At 48.5% G+C, this 17,995-nt stretch overlaps 1 protein-coding gene across 50 annotated transcripts in view; it reads left to right on the top strand.

The window, feature by feature from the left end:
* MAP4K4 (mitogen-activated protein kinase kinase kinase kinase 4) overlaps positions 1-17,995 on the top strand; it is a 149,624-nt gene that overhangs the window by 94,389 nt on the left and 37,240 nt on the right. For all 50 annotated transcript variants that reach the window (XM_043918563.1, XM_043918557.1, XM_043918565.1 and 47 more), the window contains 9 exons: positions 723-848; positions 2,072-2,182; positions 4,870-4,960; positions 5,382-5,512; positions 6,334-6,388; positions 7,872-7,950; positions 12,518-12,693; positions 14,260-14,332; positions 16,006-16,216. In XM_043918563.1, coding sequence (XP_043774498.1) covers positions 723-848; positions 2,072-2,182; positions 4,870-4,960; positions 5,382-5,512; positions 6,334-6,388; positions 7,872-7,950; positions 12,518-12,693; positions 14,260-14,332; positions 16,006-16,216 — 1,053 coding nt within the window. The remainder of the gene's footprint in view (positions 1-722; positions 849-2,071; positions 2,183-4,869; positions 4,961-5,381; positions 5,513-6,333; positions 6,389-7,871; positions 7,951-12,517; positions 12,694-14,259; positions 14,333-16,005; positions 16,217-17,995) is intronic.

Raw genomic sequence — 17,995 nt, 5'->3', positions numbered from 1 at the left:
GGGTGTGCGTGTGTGGAGGAAGTGGAGACCTTGCTACACTCACAAGAGTAACTTAGCTTTATTTCTCCAGACTGTGTCACCACCTGCGCTCTGATCGTCTCTCACAGGCTCTTCCTTCCTCCCTCTGCTCATCTTAGCTCAGTAAAGTGAGAGGCCAGGGCGTGAGCCCCGTCCCGGACAACCTGCCAGCACCCAGTGCTGTCTGTCTCCGGGCCCCCCGCCCAGGACGGAGGGCTCCTGGGCTCAGCCCCTGCCTGTGGCCCCGACCCCGGGGGATGCTGCTGTGAGAGGCTCTCAGAGGTGAACCTCCTCCGCCTTAAATGCCGCGGACAGTTTATGCTCACAAATGTTCTCTAGAAACAGCCCTTCCTGGTAATCGGTTGAAATGGTATTGGCCAGTTGGTCCCCCTTTTCCCCCCGTTTTTACAGGTGAGCAACTTGAGGCTCAGAGAAGTGGAATGAGCTGCCTGGGGGCACGTGGTCAGCGAGAGAGCCTGGTCCGCGCATGCCCTCTGCTGCCTCTTCATCTTTTCCTTGTGTTCTTGTTGTCTTCTTTGCTGAGCTTGTGATCACATTGCAGAGGGTGAGCCCCCAGTTCTTGGCAAAGGCCACAGTAACTGTCTCCCTTGCTGGAGGGGCCAGGACCCTCTGATGGCCTGCGTGTGGAAGAAGTCCAGTCATGCATGTCATTCAGACACTGTATGTTTTATTTTTTTCTTAAGGATGAAGAGGAGGAAATCAAACTGGAGATAAATATGCTGAAGAAATATTCTCATCATAGAAATATTGCAACGTATTACGGTGCTTTCATTAAAAAGAGCCCCCCAGGACACGATGACCAGCTTTGGGTAAGCAAGCGTCTCCTGTGTGTTTTATGGGGTTTCCTTTTTGGTTGTACTAGAAGGGCATTAAGAACCTTCTAGAGGAAGGCGAGAGAAAAGCAAAGAAAAGGGGGAAAGTCTGGTATCTTCCCTGGACTTCTCAGTGGAAGGTATGCTGAATGTTTATTTTGGTGTTGATTTCGCATTGCAGGGAAAAGAGTTTGTGTTTTGGGAATAAGGTGGCACAGTAAGAAACAAGGAAAACAAGCAAAATAGCAAGGAAATTAGGAGCTTGGACTTAAAAGCAGTATGACAAAAACTTTATGGAAATTAGTATAGTATCTCAGCAACGTGCATTTTCTTTACTTCTGTGGAATTGAGAGACAAACTGCAAAACAACAAACTTAGTTCTGTAATTTACTAAGAGCAGTGGGTTTCAGGTAAACTTGTGGAATTTATGCATGTTCAACCTTACCTTTTATTGAACATGTTTCAAGATGATGACACTGAGATAGTGCTGGCTCTGTAGCGATCACATTAGTTCTGCCAAAAGTACTGGACTTATAGAGCGGGAAGATAGATGAATGCTCTTCTGATTTTTTTTTTGTTAAGTCATTGTAGAATATTTGCAAAGTTAGGAAAGTAAAAGGGAAAAAAATTACCTTTATTTCTATTGCCCATATCTCAACATAGTTAAAATTTTAGAATAGTTCAGTTCATTTTCTAAGTACTTTAAAAATATTCTTTGTTTATATTGTTCAAACATTTAAGTATTGTAGAGTGTCTTGTGAAAAGTTCTGTGCTGCTTAAAAATAGTTCTCTTTTGTACTAACCCCAGTTAACATAAAATAGTTATGTTTTATGGGGAATCACAGCGTTGTGGAAAGTAGAACATTTGGGATGCTGGGAGGTGAGAGGCTTGTTGGGGAGCATCTGGGTCGGTTTCTGATGACTGGGCGCTGGTTGAGGACAGACGGCCCGCCTGCGCCTGTGCTCTGGTGACGGGGGCTGCAGGGACGGGCTGTGCTGTGGAGCATGAGGACCCCAGTGCCCTGGACCCGTGTCCATGCCCAGGAGATGGGGTGGGGGAACACGCTCTCAGGAATTCGCTGCCTCCACAGTGATCATGCGCCCAGACCTTTAGGCAAAGGGCGGGAGTTAGACTGCCCTCTGGCCTGCCCGGGGAGCGTGCTGCCATCTGCGATGCTCTGACCTCCGGCGGGATGTGTCCGTGTCTTGTCTCCCTCCAGCTCGTTATGGAGTTCTGTGGGGCCGGATCCATCACAGACCTCGTGAAGAACACCAAGGGCAACACGCTGAAGGAAGACTGGATAGCCTACATCTCCAGGGAGATCCTGCGGGTGAGCCGCCCTGCGCTCGGCTTTCTTTGCATTTGCTGCTCGTGGTGGTCGTTCAGTTGCTCAGTCGTGTCCGACTCTTGGCGGCCCCGTGGACCACAGCACGCCAGGCTTCCCTGTCCTTCGCCAGCTCCCAGAGCTTGCTCAAGCTCGTGTCCGTCGAGTTGGCGATGCCAATCCAACCATCTCACCCCCGGTCACGCCCGCTTCTCCTGCTGCCCTCAGTCTTTCCCATCATCAGCTGCCACTGTACAGATTATTCGTTTCACGACAACCAAGGATTCTGTATAGCCAGTTGGCTTCGACAGTTGAAGCCACATCACGATGTTGGCTCTGGCCTGTATCTAAAGAAATTAGACTTAAAATAGTTGTGTGTGTTTTTTTTTTTAAATGTAATTTATTTTCCTGAATTCATCCTGCAGTCATTCAAAAGAAAATCAGCGTGCAGAGGAGGAGAAATAATCTCTTGTTTATGGAAATCCTGTGTCTGAGCTTATAAATCAATATTAATGGTGCTAAATGCTGGCTTTCAGAGTCATCTTCTGGGCTTTGGCATTAACAGTTAGAGTCTGCTGCAGTATTTACGAGAGAAAGTTCTTGTGTTTAATGTTATTTACAGCCAGTTGGAAAGCTGGTTCATGGTCTTTGAGCAAGTTTCGGAGCTACCAAATGATTTTAGCAGCTTCTGAATGATTCTTTTCAGTAGTGGAGCCATTGTGATGGCACAGTGTGTTTGAAACTAATGTATTTAAAAGCTGCTTGTGAGTTAGTTGCCCACGGGCGGCTTCTCTTTGGTCAGCTGTCACAATTTTCTCTCTACTTTACCTGTAAATCATACACTTAAACGACTTAGTTGAATTTCATTTACTGACCACATTTGAAAAGTAAAGACTATGGAATTGAATTGGAATCTAATTGTAAAAGAACCTGTTATTTTTTATGTGTAGGTAAATTTATGATTAAGCTTCACAGAGGACTGCAGGTTTTTAAAAATGCTGTCTAGAATTCACGGAGACAGTTTGAATTTCTTTTTATCTAGTTTACAGAGCCCTTGAAAATAGATAATTCTTCTTAAGACAACTAGTTGGATAGGGAGAGATGGGAGACCTGTCTTTGTATCATCACATTCACATTTCATTATAAAAGCATGGGGATTCTTTTGTGGTTATTATAGGAGCCTTAACATGTGAGCCTAAGCCTCCCGCCTCCCGCTGCTATGAGGGATTTCAGTGAGCGGGCACCTGCAATGTCCTAATAGCAAAGTTGTTTATTCACTCAGTTCTGTCTGACTCTTTGTGACTCCATGGATTGTAGCCTGACAGGCTCCTCTGTCCATGGGATTCTCCAGGAAAGTATACTGGAGCGGGTTACATTTCCTTCTCCAGGGGATCTTCCTAACCCAGGGATCAAATCCGCCTCTCCTGCTTTGGCAGGTGGGTTCTTTACCACTGAGCCACCTGCGAAGCCCCATGATAACAATAAAACCCCACTGAAATGTTAAACAGGAAAAATCAAGTAGACGGCGCATTCTCATCTATCCTTTCTCAACCGCGGCGTCTTGGACTGGGTAGATCAAATGGCACATTCTCATCTGCCCTTTCTCAATCGTGGCGTCCTGGACTGGGTAGATTGCTTGTGCCTTGGGAGGCAGCTGCATGTTGAGTTCTCTGGCAGAAGTCGGGACAAGCAGAGTTGTGAGAATGCTGCCTTTTTGTCTTTCTGACCATATTTGGATGCAAACTGCGTTTTTGTTCTCCCACCACCTCTCATCAGAGGCATGCTCTGGGCTTCATTCCAGATACGAGGTCATCAGAAAGTGCTGTGTGCCCACTAGGGCTTACTTCCTTGGGAGAAAAAGAAAGATGCTTGATTGGCACATGAAGCTCTGTGGATGGCAGGACCGTTGTACCCGTGGGGTAGAGGTGGGGTCAGTCAGTAGTTCACAGCTTGTGGCTCTTTGGTGGGAAAACCAGGCTGGGTTCAAGGGCCAGCCCTTGAAGCCCACTGTCACCCTTGCTTTTCCCCTGGAAGGCATGCGGTTCACATCTCCCCCCAGGCTCACCCACTGCACAGTGGGCGTGCAGTGTGGGAAGAGAACCGTCCTGTGCACAAATAGCACACATTGCAATAGAGACACTGCAGATGGTCATTGAACACGTGACTTCGGGGAAAAGCTAGAAAGTGGTAGCGCTGCCCTCACCCTGGCCCGGACCCCTTGGGACTGGGGGTGCTTCTCTCTGTATGGTGTCACTGGTGATACCTTGCTGGACACGCACTGCAGTTGAATTGTGTGCACAGTTTATTTTTCAGTATTTGTTTGCTTGCTTGCTCCGGGTCTTAGGTGTGGTACACAGACTTAATTGCCCCGCAGCATGTGGGGATGTTAGCTCCCCAGCCAGGGATAGAACCTGCACCCCCTGCATTGGAAGGCAGATTCTTAACCGCTGGACCACCAGGGAAGTACCAGAGAACGGGTTTTGTTTTGTTTTGTTTTTTTCTCTCTTTCTTTTAATCTTTTGGCCACACTAAGTGATATGTGGGATCTTGGTTCCCTGACCAGGGATCCATTCCTTGTCCCCTGCATTGAAAGGTGAATTCTTAACCACTGGACCGTGCGATATTATAAGGGGCACATTCTGGGCTGGTCACTGACAGCATCAGAGAACTAAATCTCTCTGTCTTACCTGCAGGGCCTGGCCCATCTCCACATCCATCATGTGATCCACCGTGACATCAAGGGCCAGAACGTGCTGCTGACCGAGAACGCAGAGGTGAAGCTAGGTAAGTGTGATCTGATGCCTGCCAGGGTAGAGTCTTCTGTTGGCATCACCCCCGTTACCCGTTCCATCCTGTTGGAGAAGTGGGAGCCAGGCTTACCTCTTAGCACGGCTCCAGGCGCGCTTTGTCCATGCCCCAGACTCCCCCAGCAGTCCCTCTCGTGGTTTTCCACAGTCCCTGTGGGAAACTCAGGGACGCAGTGGGTATAGGCCCCTGGGGAAGCCCCCAGGCTGGTTGAACATCTTGGCGCTGTGGTGACTTGGCTCTGGAGGGGGTGCTCCTTACCCGCGTTGCTGGAGGGTCGCACATCCACCCTCTGCTTGTGTGTGGTTTTACTGTGAAGACCCTGCTCCTCTGTGTATGCGTCCTGTTCTTGACTGGTTTGCTCACTGTGGTCCGCTTTCCTTCCTTCCTCTGGCCGCAGTGGACTTCGGGGTGAGCGCCCAGCTGGACAGGACCGTGGGGAGGAGGAACACGTTCATAGGCACCCCCTACTGGATGGCCCCCGAGGTCATCGCCTGTGACGAGAACCCGGACGCCACCTACGATTACAGGGTAAGGTGCCAGCAGCCTGGCCTCATGGGCTCGCCGGTCCTGGGCGTGGGTTCTGACCCCACTTCCCCCTCCCTGCCCCAGCGAGGACTGCGTGGACTGCTGCTGTAGGGCGCATCTGCCGGGACAGTATTTTGAGGCTTTTTGTGTGTGTGGTCCGTTCTGCATCAGCTCTGTTCTAAGTCAGGTGCTACTTTCAAGGCGGGAGGGGCCCGTCGGTCTCAGAAATGTTTTGTCCCCAGTCAATTTAGCGCTTCTGCTGTTTACTGTTCTTTTTAATTTGAAGAGTGTCAGGTATTTATTATTTCAGAAATATTGTCAGATTACATAGCAAGCACTTTGTGTGAAATTTCAGAGTCTTGCTAAAGAGCTGTGCACCTTTGCTTTGGTCACAAATGTGTTTAAAACTCTTGAGAGTGACCTCTAGAGACGTGTATCAATAATACACTTCTTGATCCTGATGAAAAGTCTTGTTTGATCATCAGACTCTGGCTGAGAGTTGGATCATAGGTACAGCAAGTGGTTCTAATTAACGATCATTATTATCATTATTGCATAACTTTTCACAAAGCTGTGCAATACAAGGCAGATTGTATAGCTTTTCCATCACCGTCTTCATGAATTGACTGGACTTTATGAGTTGATCATTTATTTACTTGGAAGGTGTTCTTCCAGATGTGTTTGTGCTTGTGGTTTCTTGGCAAACTTCCTTTTGGTTCGTACCCCCAAAGAATGCGTTTATGTGATTTGTGTGCATGACCAGTGGTGGTGAGTTCCTGGCCTCACGGTGAGGATGGTGCGCTAACGTCTTCTTTGTCCTGCAGAGTGACCTCTGGTCCTGCGGCATCACTGCCATTGAGATGGCTGAAGGCGCTCCCCGTAAGTAGCCTGTCTTCCTTGTTAGCCCGGTTCTATGCAATGTAAACCTGGTCTCAGGGCTCCAGAAACAGTGGCTTCATGAATGGAGCTGTTCCTGGTGGAGCGTTCAGGTGAAGGAATCATAAATACAGTGGAGTTTTAGATGTGAAAGGAGTTCTTGGCACACGTCAGTCCTTCTGAAGGCCTCCCTGAGGTTCACGGGCTGCGTTACCTTTTAAGTTGTAATTAGATGTGTGACCTGAATTTATTCTAACATCAGATAATGACAGTCCATTCCAGTATTTTTGCCTGGAGAATCCCATGGACAGAGGAGCCTGGCGGACTCAGTCCATGGGGTTGCAAAAGTTGGACGGGACTGAGCATGCACACACACACACACACACAGTAATAGGCAATAATTTTTCTTTTTATAGTTTGAACTTAGTATTCAGTGAAACTGGTCCTAATACAGGAAATTTCCATTTTACTTATGTTTTAACTTTAAAAATAGAGGCACAACCTTTTATCCATGGAATAATTTTTTTTTATTACCTGTGAAATTTTGCTTCCGCTTTGGATTAAGTCAGTGACAACTTCGTGAAATTGGTTTTTAATCAGGAACAGAGTAGAATTGCAGAGAGCAAAGGAAAAAAAAGAAACCTATTATTTTCTGCTGGTCCCCCTTGAATATATAACATTTGGTACTTAATTGCTGCTGACTAAAGTTGAACGAATGATACAAGGTTGCCCCCAGCTAGGGATTAGTTGCACTGCAGAAGTGGCCATCTGTCCTGCTCACCCTGTGCTCCATTGTGTCCCCTGAGGACCTGAGACAGGGCAGGACTGCCCGACGTCTTGTCTGGTTCCCTTTCGCCCGGGAACAGCATCCTCTCTTTTAGCCCTATCTCCCAGCTGTCTTGTAAGGTGCTTGTGAAGGTGAATAAACACACGGAAATACCTGTGTCCACATGCACCTCTCAAGCCTTCACTGGGCCAGTGATCAGAGGATAAATAGTCATCAAACAAAATTAAACAATCCCACTCACTCCCCGATTTCAGGAACACTCACTCTAACAGTAAGCAGTGAACACGCCTGCTAGGCTCCTGAGTTCCAGGCATCGTGTGAAGAAGGCCTTCACAGCTGTGTCTCATTTAATCCTCACGACAGTCCTATGAAAATAAAGATATTTTCGTTGTCATCGATAGATGCCTTAAGCTGTTAACTCCTTTCGGACTTTGAATCAGCATTTATCTTTGATTTATGGACGCTTTCCAGTGTGTTTGAAATGGTCCAGTCTTCTCGTTGCTCTCGTCCTCCTCGTGTTTGCTGTGCTTCAGTGGGGGGTTCAGGGTATGTTCTCAGCTGCATAACTAGATGTGCAGGCTGCTTGACATGACGCCTGTCGATCCGACAATGGGCAGAGCGTGTGATGTCACGAGTGGGTCCCAGAAACGGAGACCGAGTGAGCCGAGTGCATAACTGACACCCCTCTCCTCTCCCCAGCTCTCTGTGACATGCATCCCATGAGAGCCCTGTTTCTCATCCCCCGAAATCCTCCTCCCCGGCTGAAGTCCAAAAAATGGTAAGATACACGTGCTTTGTTGTCATTCTCTTCCTTTTTTTTAAAAAAAGAAAAGTGTTCCTTTTTAGTTTGACTTCAGGACAGAATCCTGGCCATTCTGACTCCCAAAGAACACAAGAGTCAGTGTCCCAAAACACAAGGTACAAAGTGTATCGCTTTAGTTTTTAATGTTCTTTTTCCTCTTGATCCATTGTCCTCGAATGATAAAATAGCGCCAAGTGACTCTGAAACACCAGCACAATATTTTAAAAAGGTTCTATTTTAATATACTTCTCAGTGTAGTGGACTCCCCTGGTGGCTGAGACAGAAAGAATCCTCCTGCCATGCAGGAGACCCTGGTTTGATCCCTGGGTCAGGAAGATCCCCTGGAGAAGGGAATGGCAACCCGCTCCAGTGTTCTTGCCTGGAGAATCCCACGGACAGAGGAGCCTGTCAGGCTACAGTCCATGGGGTTGCAGAGTCAGACATGACCGAGCAACTAACCCACACTCAGTGTAATAGATTTCTGTACGGCTGTACATGAAGAAGCAAAGTTGTGTTGACTTGTACTTTCTGGTTGAAGGGATATTTTAATAAAACTCATGGAAGGGTTCACTGTCGTCATGGCAGGACTTTGAAGTCTGAGGGGCCCTTGCTGCCCGAGCAGAACGTGTTGGAGGAGGGGTCCTCTCCCTGGGTTGCCCCTTCCTTCCCCCTCCCGATTAATTCTGATAAACAGCGTCGATCCCGGGGAGGGAGATGGTGCCAACCTCCAGGCACAGAAGAGTTCAGAAGTGCAGTGGGGCGGGCAGATGCTGCTTTGGTGTGCTTTTGAAGTCTTGGAGGAAGAACACGGTGCTTTGTTCTTTTGGCCTGAGAATTTTGCCCCCTCGCTCCCTCTGAGGGTTGTTCTGAACCTTCCCTGTGGGCACCTGTCTGTGCCCGGGCCCCCATGCATGTGGGCCTCCCTCCCGCCCTGTGTTCTGTTTCCTGGGCTTGGCTGTCGGTCTTACCTGCTGTGTGTGTTTGTTTTCCTTCCTGAAGCTGTTCTCACCCGTTTCCCAGGTGGTGGTGTCTCCTCTTAGGTTCTTGCTTCTAATTCTGAAATACACCAGAGGGCCCCATTTTGGCCTCCTCCTGCCAACTGTTGGGGTGGAGGGTGCTTCAGACGGTAAAGGATCTGTCTGCCCTGCAGGAGACCTGAGTTCAGTCCCCGGGTCAGGAAGATCCCCTGGAGAGGAAGATGGCAACCCACTCCAGTATTCTCGTCTGGAGAATTCCCTGGACGGAGGAGCCTGGCGGGCTGTAGTCCATGGCGTCCCAAGGAGTCGCCTATGGCTGAGCGACCAACACTTTCACTTTACCAGCTCTTAGGTCTGCTCTTCTCGGGGGCGCATCCTCTGATGTCCTAGAGCAGCGGTCCCCAACCTTTTGGGCACCAGGGACCGGCTTCATGGAAGACAGTTTTTCCACTGACTGGGGGTAGGGGGAAGGTTTTGGGGTGATTCAAGAGCATTACATTCAGGATTTGAGCTCCCCTGAGAATCTCACGCTGTGGCTGATCTGCCAGGAGACGGAGCTCAGGTGATAGAGAGAGCGATGAGGAGTGGCAGCAAATACAGGGGAGGCTTCACTCCCTCACCTGCTGCTCACCTCTCGCTGTGTGGGCTGGTTCCTAACAAGCCGTGGACTGGTACGGATCTGGGGGTTGGGGTCCCCTGTTCCAGAGGCTGCTAGTCCACCGGTGTAGACGCGAACATGTATTTTCACCCTTGTTTCTCTCCTGTTCCCTTCTGTCTTCCCGTCTTCCCCCTTTCATCTGCTGGCGAGATTTCCTCTTCCTTCATCCTTTCTTTCACCACATTCAGCTCCAGGGAACCGAGGTTGTCTGGTTCCACTTACCAGTTCTTGGAGAGGTTCTTTAAGGCAATGATTGAGCCCCAGTTGGTCTCCTGTATTATTAAAACATGACAACCGTGTGCGCCCACCGGTGGCCAGCCCTGGGAAACCCCATGTGAACAGTAGGTGTCACTAGGGAGTCAGCTGTGGGGCTGGGTGACACTTTATCCGCTTCATGCTAAACTCAGCAACGCTCATTTTCTCTTTGCTTATTCTCAGATTTTATTGAAGGGAGCTTATGCTCCATCTTCAGGGTATTTTCACAGTTTGTCAGTCAGTCGGTTATGCCACCCGTGACTTTCAGGCATGGATCAACTGCTGTGTATACAGCACGGTGAAATAGAGACACTTGTAGATAACAATGGAGTCTCCCTGTGTTCTTTCACCAAACTGCCTCTAGCTAAGCTGGATCAGATGCATTCTCAGCAGTTCACATCGCTGCCTCAGCTTACCCGGGTGTTCCAAAGGGTCCAGAGGGTCACAAACGTGAAGGCCCTCTTCCTTTACGGATGCTGTCTTCCTGTCCACAGGTCGTGAGTTTCCACAACCACTTTGGCAGAAGTGGCCTTTGAAAAATGATCAGCAAATTCTCAGCAGAAGCTGACAGTTGTGTTTAAAGACTGTATCGTAGATGATCATTTCTCTGGTGTTAATCTGTACATGGCCCGTGAGAAGCCCTTTGGAATTCTTTATCTTAAGGTGTCATCCTCAAACTCTCCAGTGTGAAGGTCTGAGGAGTGACTCAGGCATTTGTATTTTTAATAAACTCCCCAAATGGTCCTCCTGGGCCCCGGGATTTGGGAATCCGTGTGCTATAGCATTCCTCTACCGCTGTGTAGAATCCTGTGCATTCCTCCTTAACCACAGAACAAGGCCACAGCTTCTTCAAGTGGCTGAGGGCCCTTCTGTACGCTGACCCTTAGTTCTTTTAACTCTTTTTCCACTTTTCATTGCAACATCAGAAAGCCGTTCACTGTCCCCTTTGGACTCTGCTGCCTCGTCACTCTGGAACGGTGGCTTTTCTTGGGAAAAAAGAAAAGCCTCCTTTTTCTTGATGTTGAACCCATTCCACTGCCTCAGTTCTGTTTTCTTCCTCACAATTTGATTATGCATCCGCTATTGAGTATACATACACTGTTTCCTATGTGTATGTCTTACAGCATAAACAAATGTAAATTGTTGACACATGAATATTTGTTGGCTTGAACAAAAATAGTAAGTTCTGAGTACAAACAGAAGAGAGAAGAACTGATTCTCTCTCCTCCAGTTTTTTTTTAATATTTAATTTTATATTGAAGTATGGTTGATTTACAATTATCACGTTAGTTTCAAGCGTGCAGCAAAGCGATTCAGTTACTCATATACACGTACCTGTTCCTTTGCAAATTCTCTTCCCATTTAGGTTATTACAGAGTATTACGCAAAGTTTCCCTGTGCTATACAGTAGGTCCTTGGCATTATCTGTTTTACTCGTTTATTTTTTAAACTTTTTATTTTATATTGGAGTGTAGCCAGTTAATAATGTGATAGTTTCAGGTGGACAGAAAGAACTCTTAAAGCATGAAGTAACTGGAAAGGACTGAACTCATTCTCTCAATCACATTTTTAAAGACTGAATAACTCATTCATTCAACAAAAATTTACTGCATACCTATTGCAGTTGACATGCTCCGAGCTGGGCCTTGCTGACAAACGGGAAAGCAGGAACCAGCCCTGACCTGTACGGTTATAAACCAGGAGGAGCGACAGACATAAACGTGAAGTGTGCAGTGTGTTACATGCAGAGAGCCCAAAAGAAAGGGCTCCTGGCTTAGGGCGTGTGGTGCAGTGTTGCCAGGAAAGGTTTATGGACAGGAAGCTGTCTGAGCCGAGTCTCCAATAACAGGGTGGCTGAGAGTGTCTCTGCTGAGGCCACGGAGGGGTCACCATGAGCCAGAAATGGAGAAATGAGCAAAAATAAAGTGTCTGGTGGGGTAGGTGTTGGCAACAGGGTCAGTGCCCCCCTCAGCACTGTTATTTCTGCCCTTGTCCATTAAGTGTAGGGCTTCCCTGGTGGCTCAGTGGTAAAGAATCCGCCTGCCAGTGCGTGAGACATGGTTTTATTCTGGGTTGGGAAGCCCCTGGAGGAGGGAATGGCAGCCGAGTCCAGTGTTCTTGCCTGGGAAACCCCATGGCCAAAGGAGCCTGGTGGGCTACAGTCCATGGGGTTGCAAGAACCAGACATGACTTAGTGGCTAAACAGTGACATAAAGGGTAGAGAGCTGACACATAAGTCAGCCTAAAACTGATGGAAATGTTACCCGAACAAGATCCAGATCCTCAAACCACTTACCCGGGTCCTTCCTCGTCCCGTGTCTGTCCTTGTCTGTAAGGATCCACCATCTCTCCTCTGTCACCTTCACATTTGCGAAGGCCTTCCTTCCCTCGCTTTCCTCCTCCCCCGGAATCCACGATCAACAGGCAGCATTAACTCCCACTGCCCCTGCGGCCCCCAATGTGCAGAGTGACTCCTGAACTGTGGCCCTCAGGGTCCCTGCTTCATTCCTGTTTTATCCCCATGCATTTGCAGCGTCGCTCACAGTGAATACTGAAGCCTCGCCTCATGTACCAGCTTGTAAGTTACTGGTATTTTGGAGCTTTGCTGTTCGTGGTAGAAATCTGATGATCTTTTTTTTACTTTCTCTTTTAGGTCCAAGAAGTTTTTTAGTTTTATAGAAGGATGCCTGGTGAAGAATTACATGCAGCGGCCCTCCACCGAGCAGCTTCTGAAGCATCCTTTCATTAGGGATCAGCCGAACGAAAGGCAGGTTAGAATCCAGCTTAAGGATCATATAGACCGGACCAGGAAGAAGAGAGGAGAGAAAGGTATGAAGTCTGGCTTTATTCTCATCTTAAATATTCTTTTAGGTTTTTGCCAACCAAAGTAGGTTGTCCCTTTCCTACTCAAGTTTGGGCTCGTCTGGCCGGGGCTTGAGTGTCTCGACCAGCTTGGTCTGGGGGCCAACCTGGCTTTGGCAGTTGCGACCCCGGGCAGCGGGGCCCTGCAGCTGGTCAGTCTGTGATGCCGTCTTGCTCCACCTCGGATCACAGCTTGCTGGCTGCGCTTCTTACCACCCTGGGGGTCTCATTCTCCGTGTGGGCCATGCCGAGCTCAGCGTGCTGGCTGCACGCGTCACCATGGGCCTGTTACAGACTTCTCTCCTGCCCAAGGGTTTCCGGTGCTTTATGCTGCTGTGGGGCTGTGGCAGGCCTGTGCTCTTGTCTCCTTTTGCTGTTCTATTTCATCAGTTTTTCCCTGGCTCCACCTTTATACTTATTAGCTTTTTATTTCAGTTGAAGTATAGTTGATTTACAATGTTGCGTTCTTTTCTGATGTAAAGTGATTCAGTCATATGTACATATGTTCTTTTTCATGTACGTTTCCATTATGGTTTGCTGCAGGACATTGAATATAGTGCCCTGTGCTGTTTGGTAGGACCTTGTTTATGTATGGTAGTGTGTATCTGGCGGCTTCCCAGGTGGTGCTAGTGGTAAAGAGCCTGCCAGCCAGTGCAGGTAGACGGAAGAGACTCAGATTCGATCCCTGGGTTGGGAAGATCCCCTGGGGGAGGGCATGGCAACGCACTCCAGTATTCTTGCCTGGAGAGTCCCATGGACAGAGGAGGCTGGTGGGCTGTCGTCTACACGGTTGCAAACAGTCGGAGGCGACTGAAGCGACTTAGCACACAGCGTGTTGTGGTGTCTGCTAATCCCAAACTCTGAATTCATCCTGTCCCTCTCTTTCCCCCTTGGTAACCATCAGTTTTCCGTGTCTGTGATTCTATTTCTGTTTTGCATGTAAATCAGTTGATTTGTATCATTTTTTTTAGATTTCACAAATACGTGATATATGGTATTTGTCTTCCTCTGCCTGATTTACTTCACCTTTATAATTTTGGGGAACATGTGATTTTGGTTTTCTGCTTGAGTACCTACTTTTTCTCCATCCCGCAGACTTTTGTCTGCTGTTCTCTAAGATGATCCCTAAGTGCTAAAAATAACTGAATATATTCTCTTATTGCTTTAGTTGAGGCAGTTAAATCTCTCTTTGTTTTGACATCAGAGTGGACTTTGTGAATTTGCTGATGCTCATGGCCCATTTTTCTTTCATGTCGTGGGCTCTGTAGCCCCTCTCCCAACCCTGCGCCCCCTGAGCTGAGCATCCCACAAGGGATTGTCACGAGTATAAGGGAATCAGCTCCTCTGCTGGCCCAGGGCCTGAGCACCCATCACAGTGGGACTCCCCGTCAAGGTCTTCCTCCCCGCAAGGTGCCCACACGTGTTACTGTTTTTCTCCAAGAGTATGTGGTTTGTGCTCAGTGGTGCTGCTTCCCTTGCGTGCGGCGTCAGCACCTGTGAACTGACCCACTCATCCTGCCCTGTCCTTTCCAGATGAGACCGAATACGAGTACAGCGGGAGTGAGGAGGAGGAGGAGGAGGCGCCCGAGCAGGAGGGGGAGCCCAGGTAAGGACGGGGCGTGCGCCCTGGGGTCGGGGCTGCAGGAGACGCCCTTGTCGTGGGAGGGAGTCGCCAGTTACTTTGAAAATGCCTTACTATCTTCCATCCTTCACTTCTTTCAAAGACTCTTGTAAAGCACTCTCCCCGCTCTGGAGCTGCCTGCTGATTCTTTACTGAGACCGTGTTGCTTCCTCTCCCCACGGTTTGGAAATGGGCAGGCTGTCTTTGGCCTGGGGCAGGGGAGCTTACCTATGACAATTCTTGCTCCAGGAGGTGTGGATGGAAAACGTCTTGTAGCTTGTGACCCAGTCCTGCACAAACTGAATTATCCCACTCACGGGCCACTTAGGGCCTCCACTAAAAACGCTATAGTCTTCCCCAAAACACGCCTGTTGGCTGGTTGGTTTTCCCCTTCCCACCCGTGTGGTCACCAGCATTCACTGCCTTTATGAGGATGCGTTCTGGGCTGATCCATTCTGTAGTCTGTTTTGGCCCTCTCTGGCTCCCCAAGACACAGGGAAGCAGAAGGTTGAAGATTTGGTAGCAGGAACCTCATAGTGACTCGTTAATCAAGGAAGAGAGGATTTAAAAGGTTTAATAATGGTCTTGTCTGCCTGGTGTCCAATGTAGCCGACTAGCTGGACACAAGGAGGGCCGGGAGTGTGGTTGAGAGACTCTGTGTGCGGAGAATGGATGTTTGAAGAGAGCAAATCAAGACAGAAGAGAATTTATTGGAAAAAAAACTCCATCCCATCTTTTTGTAATTACATGAAAGATTTGAATCCATTTGAGACAAATTTTGAGAGCAGTGTGAACTGATTGCATGAACAGTATGGTTGTTTGGGGTTAGGGATGTGATATAATGGAAGAGGCAATTGAGGAAGGTTTCTTTGCCATGTGATTCTGGGGGGTTTGAGAGTGGAGAAGTGACTCTCCCCTGGGAGACCAGCTGGGAGGGATGTGCTTCAAGTTTATGTGTGTGGTGGCGCATCCTTGGGACCCCTGGGCTCAGCTGCCGGGAGAAGAGAGAGCGAGAGGGTTACGCGGCAGGGAACGGGACCAGACAGGAGGGCAAGGATCGGTACGTGCTGACGGTGACCCCGCTGTGACTACCTGTCTGGCCTGAAATGTGCTGACGCTGTTCCCGATGGGAAGTCAGGTGGTCACAGAGGGTCTAACAACAGGTGGAAGATGGTGGCTTCAGCTCTCCGCTGCACAGTTTGGGTGGACGTGAGAATCCTACCTAGAGACGTCCTGTCAAATCAGACACCCAGGACAGAGTTTTATGGTATTTATGACCATATGAAGGAGAGGTGAAAGGTGATGCTGTTGAACTGTGTGTGCTAAGTTGCTTCAGTCATGTCCGACTCTTTGTGACCCCACGGACTGTAGCCTGCCAGCCTCCTCTGTCCGTGCGACTTTCCAGACAAGAATACTGGAGTGGCTGGCCATTCCCTTCTCCAGAGCCTGCCTAGAGATGTCCTGTCAAATTAAACACTCAGGACTGAGTCTTAAGGCATTGATGATGCAGATGAAAGAAGAGGTGATGCTATTGAACTGTAGGTTTTGGTTATCCCCGTGGGTTTGTCTGCCGGGTCTCGGGAGGAGCCCAGCAGATGTAGATGTGGACGTGGACTGGCTCGCGCCCCTGAAAGCCCCTCACCTGCTTCCCCCCACAGCTCCATCGTCAATGTGCCGGGGGAGTCGACGCTGCGCCGGGACTTCCTGCGGCTCCAGCAGGAGAACAAGGAGCGCTCCGAGGCCCTGAGGCGGCAGCAGCTCCTGCAGGAGCAGCAGCTCCGGGAGCAGGAGGAGTATAAGCGGCAGCTGCTGGCGGAGAGGCAGAAGCGCATCGAGCAGCAGAAGGAGCAGAGGCGGCGGCTGGAAGAGGTAGAAGAGGCAGTGTTCGAGGCGGGCCCCACTGTCTAGTCCCAGGGGCATCCTGGTGCTCCGAGGGCCGTTCTCCGCGGCCCTCTCCCCGGCTTGGCCACGCCGGTTCCCTCCGGCAGGACGGCACATGCCCAGAGGCCCCAGGAATGTTCTTCCCTTGTGTGATCTTTAGGGACCCGCCCCGCCCCGTTACTCATCCACTTCATGCAGGTCGTGGGTGGCGTCACCCTGGGTCTTCGGAGGCCGTGTCCACTGCCGTCTGAGTCGGCTGGCTCAGCTTTGACCTCGTTTCGCTTTCACTCTTGGCCTCGGGGTCCAAGCTGGCGTGTCATAAATATTTTCCTAGAACTTTCAGACCTTTCCACAGGGAAAACATTTTTTTTCTACAAATGCCTTCACTTCACGTTCATTTAAGAGGGAAGGATAAAGAAAAGAACTACATCGGGCATAATACAAATGCCGTTTTGTAATCTGGCGGTTGTGGGGGATTAGTTCTTTGTAGGGGACACTTTTTGTACCACCAGCTCCTTTAACTCACTGAGACTCTCAACACTGGTAATGTGATTACTAGGGCTGCTTCCTTTTTAATTCTCAGAGACACTGTTCCCTATATTTCACTTGAGGCTCAAAAGACCCTTTTTCTTTTTTAATCTAATTTTAATTTGTTTTAATTTTTTGTTTTCTTTCCCTGACTGCCATTTACTGTATACTTCACAGCTTCAGATTTCTCACTTACAGTAGTTTATTTCCATTTACTTCATCTTTATCCTTTATCCTTGATGCCAGGAGAAAGAACCCCAAAGAACAGTCAACCTGTTGATACTATACAGTGGAGTTTAATTTAAATAATAGCACATGGTGTTTTTTTTTTCCCCAAAGATTTTTTGTGTGTGTGTGGATCATTTTTAAAAAACTTTTTATTGAATTTGTTATGGTATTGCTTCTGTTACATGTTTTGGTTTTTTTTGGCCAAGAGGTACTTGGGATCTTTGCACCTCGACCAGGGATCAGACTTACACCCCTGCATTGGAAGGCGAAGTCTTAACCACTGGGTCGGCATGGAAGTCCCACCACACGTGCTTTTTCCCAAGCTACTTAAGGCTACATGTTGTGGAGAAAACCTCTGCTTTGTTCTGTGTGTTATCTGGTAGCTCAGTGGTGAATCCACCTACTAGGGCAGGAGACGTAAGAGACGTGGGTTTGGTCCCTGGGTCGGGACGATCCCCTGGAGGGGGAAATGGCAATCCGCTCCAGTGTTCTTGCCTGAGAAATCCCATGGACAGAGGAGCCTGGCTGTCTACAGTCCACGGGGTCGCACACGAGTCGGACATGACTCAGCGACTGAGCCTGCATGCACACAACTTCTATTAGAGTCAGTAAGCCAGTGCAGTATCTGTGAATGAACCCCACTGTTATCAGCACCGACCTAGTTAGAAAAGTCAGACGTCTGAGATGAAAGCACTGCTTTTAAATGCCGATCTGGAAAAAGAACTTCAAGATAATTAAAGCATGGTTGGAAAAGTACATATTTACTCAGGCATGCTTGGAAAAATTTAAGTAAGAAGGAAATCTCTTTATAATTTGAGAGCTTTGGAAATGACTTTACAGCAGCATGCAGGTTTTCAGTTTGTTAGGTTTTGTTTTTAAAGAAAGAATGATTTAAGAAAATAAGAATGACATCAGTTTGAAAATACTTCAAAGGATTTTTATTATGTTTATCATTCTTAATGGGGTAACCTGAGCAGGCATGTTTCTTAGACTCTTGGGTTTTGTTGCTTG

Source organism: Cervus elaphus, chromosome 11 (genome assembly GCF_910594005.1).
Source record: "Cervus elaphus chromosome 11, mCerEla1.1, whole genome shotgun sequence".
Taxonomy (NCBI): domain Eukaryota; kingdom Metazoa; phylum Chordata; class Mammalia; order Artiodactyla; family Cervidae; genus Cervus; species Cervus elaphus.
This window is presented reverse-complemented; position numbering and strand designations above follow the sequence as displayed.